This window comes from Macadamia integrifolia, chromosome 11 (genome assembly GCF_013358625.1).
Source record: "Macadamia integrifolia cultivar HAES 741 chromosome 11, SCU_Mint_v3, whole genome shotgun sequence".
In the NCBI taxonomy this organism is placed as follows: domain Eukaryota; kingdom Viridiplantae; phylum Streptophyta; class Magnoliopsida; order Proteales; family Proteaceae; genus Macadamia; species Macadamia integrifolia.
In genome coordinates, this window is record NC_056567.1 from 31,836,602 (window position 1) to 31,845,532 (window position 8,931).

The 8,931-nt window shown below is 38.3% G+C and overlaps 1 protein-coding gene across 1 annotated transcript in view; it reads right to left on the reverse strand.

Annotated features, from left to right (window-relative positions):
- Positions 1–7,487: 7,487 nt before the first annotated feature.
- LOC122092814 (condensin complex subunit 2) overlaps positions 7,488–8,931 on the reverse strand; it is an 8,214-nt gene continuing 6,770 nt past the window's right edge. Inside the window, exon 13 of the mRNA XM_042663107.1 lies at positions 7,488–7,825. Within this exon, the coding sequence (XP_042519041.1) occupies positions 7,619–7,825 (207 nt within the window). The 3' untranslated portion in view covers positions 7,488–7,618. The remainder of the gene's footprint in view (positions 7,826–8,931) is intronic.

Consider the following 8,931-nt stretch of genomic DNA (forward strand, 5'->3'; position numbering starts at 1 on the left):
AAGATCTGATATGAGCCTATGTAATTTTAGACCATAGTCCATCTTATGAGTAATGTTAGGCCTAGCCCAATATCTAGACTTGGGCTCTACAAGCCGATTTGGCCCAAAGGCTTTGAGCCTGTCCAGGTCATTTTTGTTTTTTCTAAATAATAAAATTAGAAGTGCTAGCTTGATGGGTACGAAGACCAAGCAGGAAAGCTTGATTACATGGAGTTATTTCCACCTACAAAATCTTGCTACCCTTCCTAATTCCATTGTAACTCGTAGCATTCCTGTCCTTTTCTCATTTATTTATTTTTTTTTTCTACTGTAAGTCAATAAAGAATATATTTAATTAAAAAAATAATGGGGTATTTCCAATGGGACTTACAAACGAAAAAGTACACTAAAAACATACACAAAGAACTTAACCCTCCACTTTTGACATGGCTATTTGCAGGGAAAAAATATCTCATGATTTATTTAAAGGGACCACTTTCAACATTGCCATCATTTGTAGAAACGCAATCCTAAGACGATACAGAAAAGAATGGAAAAAACAAGAACAAAAAAGGCACATAGATTGCCTGAGACCGTCATTCTTTAGGGGACCTGCACTAGTACTCCCTAAATTGAACTATGACTAAATACAAGGCAACGTATCTCAACATCAACAGTACCCTATAAATAAATATACGACAAGAAAAATACAAAATAGAGTCTCAAGTCCATCAAGCGAATCAATAGCGAGGTCTGTCCAAACTATCACAATAGTGTTCTAGCATAAGAAAACCACATAAATAAATAAATAAACACAGAACACAATGATTTTATGTGGTTTATCTAAGATGGGTTACATCAACCATGATAAAATCACTGGTTCATCTAAGATGGGTTACATCAACCATGATAAAATCAAAGTTTCCACTATCCTGACCATTCATCCCCTGTGCTGGTACTCTCTCCATGGAGGGGTTTCCACAAAGCCACAGCTAGCCATGCAGATGGATACCTTTGCTTTCTACTGCCTTGAGAGGGGACTACTCTTTGCTTTCTAGATATTTAAAGTCTCAGACAACAAATTAAAGAGGGGATGTCCTCACTAATCACCTCCACAAACTAGAAAGTAATTCAGCTTTTCAAAAGGTCATGATAGAAATATTAATATTCCAAGGACATCTTTCCTAACAAGGCAGAGCACATGGGTAGTGGGTTATCCCCCTTTATTGTCCTTTCTTCCTATTAACACACACAGATTTATGAGAGAGAAAGAGAGAGAGAGAGAGAGAGAGAGAGAGGTGATATTAATGCATCTACACCCAAGTTGCTATCAATCCATGAAGTTTCTAAGAAATGAGGACACAGGTCTTAATCTTTCCATCAAAATAGATTTAAGTTCAACCCTTCTTTTATAGAGCCCAGGAATTGATCTGGTACTTTAAATCTCTATACATAGATTGAATAGAAACCCTTGTGTGTGGAAATTTAGTGTGGCCCAACTCAGCCTTTATAGTTGTTTATAGCATCTTATCTTCTTCAAGAGAGCTTCACTAGAGAAGCATTTTATTGTGATATCTTTCCAAGTTTAAGTCAATGAATGTTGTATTTATATAAGTATTTAATTAATGAGAGAGGGATAGATATGCTAAAGGGCCACCTAAAAATTGGATATACTAGTGCAATTTTAACCATAGGATTTTATCATCTTAAATATACCGTTAGAAGAAGAGAAAATACCTAAACTTTCACTTTACAACTGCTACATCTAATCTCCATCTTCTTATTCTTTGGCATGGCGGATATGATATGGCTTCCTCAAACTCGCAAAACTCTGCGACTTCCCAATGCCGGCAAATTGAGAATTAGCAGTAACGGCCACATACTCGTGCTCTTCGGCTTCGGCACGCTCGGCCTCAGCGGCCCACGCACAACTCCCCAATGCCGGTAAATTGAGCAGTTGCATTTTTATAACCGAGAGAGAGAGAACACGCTCTTCAGCTCCGGCATGCTCGATTCCCCAACGCCGGCAAGTTGAGCAGTTGAACAAGCCTTTGTAGATCAACGAAGGGCCAAAAAAAATTATTTGATCCCGCTCCCCGTGTCTTCAAGTCTCAGGGAGCAGCTCTCTGGCAAAACTTAGAGCTTCATCAGATCTGATCGAGTTGCAGGTTCCCCTCACAGTTCTCTCGCTCCAGCCGCCGGTAGCCATACAGAACTTTGTTTCAAAGAAGATAACAGAACACGGATCCAAACCATCTGAAGGCTACAGAGGATTCCAATCTAACAGAGCACAGTCGACCTCTCTCTCAGATCTGGATAATTAACCAGATCGATCTCACTCTCTGGAAACGTTCAGATCTTCCGGTTCCAGCTTGGTCAAGCAGATAGCTAGAGCCGATTCAACAATCTTTCCCTGAGACTTCCCTGTCTCAAGGAGGGATTTAGATAGAACCCATTCAACAATCGTGGGAGTCGGAGTTGGAGTTGGAATTGGGGTCAGAGACGGAGAGAGAGGGTTTCAGATAGAACCGATTCAACAATCGTGGGAGTCCTGTGGGATTCAGATAGAATGGATTCAACAATTGTGGGAGTCGGGGGTCGGGGTCGGGGTCGGGGTCGGGGTCGGAGTCGGAGACGGAGAAGGAGGGATATAGATAGAACAACAATCGTGGGAGTCCTAAGGAATTCAGATAGAACGGATTTGTGGGAGTCAGAGTTGATTCAGATAATTCAGATAGTGAAGTCGTAGACGGAGAGAGAGGGAGGGAGGGATTCAGATAGAACCGACGCTGAGGGAGAGGGAGAAGAACAGTAACCTTAGAGCGGCAGTGGTGGACAACTTGGGTTGGATAAAAGATACAAACGGATGAGATCAATTATGTTTCATCTAAGGGTCAATAAACACTAGCATATCTAATTCTTAAATGACCTGCTAGCATACTGTTTGTTTTCTTAATTTATATTCTGAAATAAAATTTTAAAATTGTGATTTGTTTCCTTGCTTCACTTATCTTTTGGGTTTTGAGCTTAACAGTGTTGGAAGGAAGTTTTGATTGAAAAATTCAAAACATATAAACAAAAGCCAAAGACTTATCATTTAGGACAAGTTATTGGGATACTTTTCTCTAATAATGAAGGCATTAAGATGTGTTTGGTTACATAATTTGTTAGAAAATCTTTCTAGTGATACATGATTCTCTTTTTTTAAAATTGTTTGGTTATTTTATGAGTTTTTTACTTAGAAATACTAATTCATTTAAAATACCTTGTAAAACTAAATGTGGTTCATCTGAGATATAAGATTAATAGCAAAACTCATATTTGACATACATAATTCTAGCCCTCATATAAATAGTCCATGTTAAATGGTGATTCAAAAGAATTACAAAAATCAGGATGAGTAACCAAACAATTTTCTAGAAAATCTTAAAAATAAATACAATTTAACAAAAATACTCTCCATATACTCATTGTCAAATCCAAAGTAAAAATCTGACGAATCATGTAACCGAACACATCCTTATCCTTTCACTAGTGAGTTAGTGACTACTAACTACTGATTAAGTATTTGATTCTATAAAAATACTCAGTACTAGAGTGATAAGTGATAAGGTAAGGGAGATAGAAGCAGCCAAAAGGTTGTTTGGCCCAGCCAGAAGATATAATAATAATAATAATAATAATAATCATAAATAGCTGCTCAACAGGTCCACATATTCTGTACGCAATGCCTTTTGTACCATTTGTACAACTGCGCTGTTTCCCCAAATAATAAAAAACAATGTAGATTTCAAAATGCCATCAGCATTCCATATGCTAATGATCAACATCAATTACAGGATTGGAGATAAGAATGCAATGGGGTCTTTTTGAAATGAGTGGAGAGAAGATGACACATATTAGGCTCCCTAACGGCGAGTCCTGCCTTAATTCTCCCTTAAAACAAGGTAAGTCTTTTGTTGAATGACAAGAAAATATGTGTCCAAATGTACGGTGTCCTACATGGCCCATATGCACTAGTGCCAGGGCACGTGTGGGGCCTTCCAACAAGGGTGGGATTTCTTATTTCACCTAAAGCGCCATTTCTCCCTCTGATGTCTGCGCCTGAGTATCATGAAACTTTTTTTTCTCTCTTTATATTTTTACAACGACAAGTTTTTTTTTTTCACCCAACTCCTTCATCATGGGCGTCAATAACATTGGATGAAAAGAATAAATAATTTTGATACCAAACAAAAGCTACCTAGCGCAATTGGTGAAACTGTGATGCGCTAAGCCCACGTTTACCAAAAACCTAGCCATTATTCCCCTTCTATAGAGTAGGTTCTAGGTAGTGCCTCCTCTCTCTCTCTCTTCTACTCTATGAAATGACAATATATGTCAACTATTGTGGGAGTTCTCTGAGCAAGTTGCATAGGGGATCACACGAATGAGATGCTCTAAAATGGTATCGTATATAAGAGGGTAACAAGATTCATGTGAGGAGGAGAGAGAAGGATACATAGGAGCTAATGCACCCTACTCCAGTAGCAGCTCAAACAACTTTTCCTTTATGTTTATTTAAAATTCATACAAATACTTTGCACATCTCAATAACATTCCTCCCCCACCCCCAAAACACCCTTTTTTTTTTTTCTCTTAATCTACCCCACCAAGTAACCCACTTATCCATATATGGTTTCTTGTTAAAGTACATAATGTGTTGACTAAACAACCTTCTTTTCTAGCAGTCCCCCAGGAAAATGAACAAATAACACCAACTAATGCTAATATGGAAAGAACAAGCATGACCAATGGAAAATGAACTTAAATCTGTACAAACCTAAGGAGAAGGAACCATGAATAGAATGTTCAAAATTCCATCCTTTTAGCAACAACCACCACCAAAAATGGACTTAAGAATGATAAAAGAGACTTTGTGACCATGCCAGTAAACAAAGGCCTAATCTGATATCAAAAGGCCTTTCGATAGAACACCATGAATCCGCTTCCATGAATCTTCTCTCTGTATCTTCAGTTGTTTATAGAAGTTCCCAATGAATGTCTCTGCCTTGGTGTAGAGCTCCTGCCCACTAAGACCACCTGCCTCCTCTTCTTCCTCCTCATCTTCTTTAGTTTGTTCTGGTTCAGGATCACCACCTCCTATGAAGAACATACTTGGCCTGGAGGGACACTTCTTCACCTGATCCACCTTAACAACTGTAACAACTTTCTCAGACACCGATCTCTCAAATGTCTTAGGCTTCTGTTCAATGCACTCTGGTGATTCATGGCGACCCACCTTGTCAGGAGAGGTTTCATCAGCAACAACAATGGGCTTTGGTGCAATAACAACAGAAGGTTTCTTCTCTTCTCCACGGTTAGAGATGGCCGGAAGAAGACCGGCTTCTGCTCCTAATGCGATGATAAGGAGATTGGTGAGGAAATAGATGTAAGGAGGTCTCATGGAGGTTGATAGAAGAGGAGTGATGAGGAGAAGGGCAGCAATGAATGATAGCTTCACAATTTGATAGCTCTGAGACTTGTCCATGGCTTCTGTGGGGAATTTAGGGACTTGGGAAGGGAAATGACTAATGGATGAAGGAACTAAGAGTGTAGTAGTAGAAACCCATTAAGGAGCCTGTACATATATATACAGAATCACCACGGCATGGATGAAGAGAAGGAAAAATAGATAGAGAGAGAGAGAGGACTCACTTTTCTCCTATGGAAGAAGGGAAGACTGAAAGAAGTTGAAAAGGTGGCAACAACATAACTTGGAAGAGAGAGAGAGAGAGAGAGAGATGCAATAGGAAAGCGAAGGGACAGAGAGATGAAGGTGAAATCTTATTGGGTATCACCTGATCGTGATAAGGTCGGTGTGAATAGATTCTCTCACTTTTTAACTTTTAAAAAAAAAATCCATAGAATTGTTGGGCTCAGGAGTCAAGTGGGTGAGGTCTCTGGCCGTTTTTGGTTAAAGAAGCAGGCCTACTTGTTGATCCCCAACCCAAGAGTCACCACTGGCCTTTAGGATCTTCATTTTGGCTGACATTGAATCTCGTCATTGAATCTCGTCAGCCAACTCCCACTTGGATTTGTGCTTAGGTGGTCCCTTTCTCTACTTTGGGTAGACATAGACATATAAACAGCTACACAGAGCAAAACGAAATAGATAAGTTAGTTAATAAAGGCAACAACTAGACTAATCAAACTTGGTCATGGATGATATAGCATCTGCAACCTTTTCCACGTTCAAAGGACCTCATGTCCAAACTACCATTCTTGGTATTACTACTGTTCAAAGCTCAAATAAAGTAGATCAAAAGGAATAAACATGGCCATGGATATGCTGTGAGGGTTGAACATTACATGACAAACCCTTTAATGTGTCCACTTTATTATATCCTATGCTTATCCAAATTTCTTTTTTTCATTTTCATCTCTCCTATCTCTACCTACCCTATTAGATCTTTCCTATGCCCTTTGCTGGCAAATTAAGGACTCATAGTCCAATTGGGACTGGTTCAATACAAAAATATAATGGTATCAATGCGCTCCAAGGCACCGGATTGTTGAAGAACATGGTCATGATTCATGAAGAGACAAGTTCACGTTACAGTTATAATCTACGAGGAATCAGAGAGGATCCTGAAAGCCATACATTGTTAAAGGATCTGGGATGACATAGTTTGTGATTGGATCTCATTGTTCCCTTCAAACTTTTTCTCCTATTGGCTAAAGATTCCCTTCGGCTCCTTGCACTTGTATCCACAATTCCACAATGTTTATAAATTTGACTAAGAATACAGTGCGGAAAAGTAATCTTCAGATTTCCAATGAACATGAAGACTGCAGTTGCCTAGTTTTATTTCGTACATCCTTATCTCTTTGGGTGGGAGACAAGCCATCTAATCAGAATTGTGTATTCTTCTTCACCTTTCTGATTTCTCTTTACATACAAAATAGTAGTTCAGACAAAACTTTAAGATATCCTTGGCATCTAGTCTACTGATTCATTTTGATTGCTGCTTGCTTGGAGAATACAACTACTCTATTAACTAATTAGAAGATTCCTGCATTCTTTTGTCCCAACTCCCAACCACCATGTAATACTTTAAGCCATTATTTCAAAAGCAAAAGTGTCTCCAGATGGATACATCAAGAAGGTATCCATCAACTGTTAGCTAGTTTCGCCACATGGAAGGGTGATTTGGCAATTCTGAGTTCCGACTGTCAGATTTTAAGTAAAGTTTTGGATTGGCCAGTGTAAAATTTCACTCAAATTAAACCAATCACCCTCCCATGTAATTATGTAGCCTCCAGTGTACATTTAAAGCATCCCCACAGTGGTCCAGCCACCTTATTTATGGTTCTTAAATTTTCAACTTTATTTTCCACTTAGCAAATTCTGTTTGGGTCGAAACTCTTATTTCAAATAGACGACAGAAGGAAACATAAAATATGTCCTCTGTGCTCAAGCAGTGCTAATTACATTAGCTAAAACATGTGCACAACTCACGAAAGAATGCAGGGCAAACCAACAGAATTTACATTGTCTTTTAGTATTCGAGTTTACATGAAGGCCAGACGTGAGTTACATCTGCTACAATATGTGTAAGAGAAAAAAATACAAAAAGAATACATGGTGATGCTTGAATCATGTCACGTTCGCTTCAGCATGAGGAACTAATACTTGGAGATCATCCAAACTCGGGCAATCGTGGATGGTCAAGCCATGCTCATTAGCTAGATGCAAGAGACATATAAAACACAAATGGGGGGAGATGTCCTCACAAGCTGCAACTTGGCAGTCGGCAGGAAAGCTGGCCAATAAGTGCTTAAAGGATACCATAGCCTTGGGATGCTGTGGAGAAACAAGAATGAATACATAATTAGAACTAATCAATGAAATTAAGAATCATGACAGGTATCATATTATGATTCCTAAATTAAGGAGGTTCCCAGAGATCATCAGGATAAGTAATGCAACATTCTTGTTCATATTACTAATGCAGAAGCTCCTTGGAGAAACATTCAAGGGAGATCATGGCAATGTTTTAGAACTCACCCATGGTTTGAGAGCAAGTCAAAGGTCACTAATTCAAAAAGTTCCCAGATCAAAAAGTTGTCTACGGCTATAGATATGTGGATATTTTAATACATTACCTAATAACCTCATTCTATTCAAACTTTAAATTGAAGCTCTGCTGTGAGAACAAACTATTTCTTTGATTGGTCGACTTATTGGAACCTAACCACCTTTTGTTTCCCCAAAACATTCAAATTTAATAAAAATAAAATAAAAACCCTAGACACCATACACATGGCGTTTAAGCCTATAAGCAAATTCCTTTTGTGGAAGACTGCTACTAAGGAAATGACCTGCATAACTAAGGTTTAAAATAAGAAATAACTAGGATCTTATTGAAATAGAGGTTTGGAAGCATGGAATACCATGAGTGGGTCAATTTTAGATTAAAAGGAATGGATTTGATTACTCAGGTTCTGGGTGGAATGAGATTTTGGGATCTTTTAAGTGATGAAAATATGGAAAATTAGGTCATCTTGTCGGAATTGGTTGCGGTTTGAACATTCAACTAAAAAGATCAAAAATATCAAACCTGAAAAAAGCATACTTCTTGCTAGGTTTAGGTGCTAGGTTTGGATTGACTTGGTTGAGGAATTGGTGAAGGTTGATTGAAGGGAACAACAGGTTTCACTAAAAAGTTGCAGAAAATATGGAAATAAAGAAGAAAAATAAGAAATTTATGTAAACACTTAGGATTTAGAGTAATTAGACAAATTTCAAGTTATATAACTATGCTATTTTTAATGAAATTCTTAATTTTCCAGAAAATATTTGGGAGCCATCAATTGAAAAAATGTGTTTGCTCCCACTTTGTTGGTCACACCAAATACTAGGTGATTGCCTAAGTTAAACCTATAGTTATTCTTTCAACCAACCCCCCC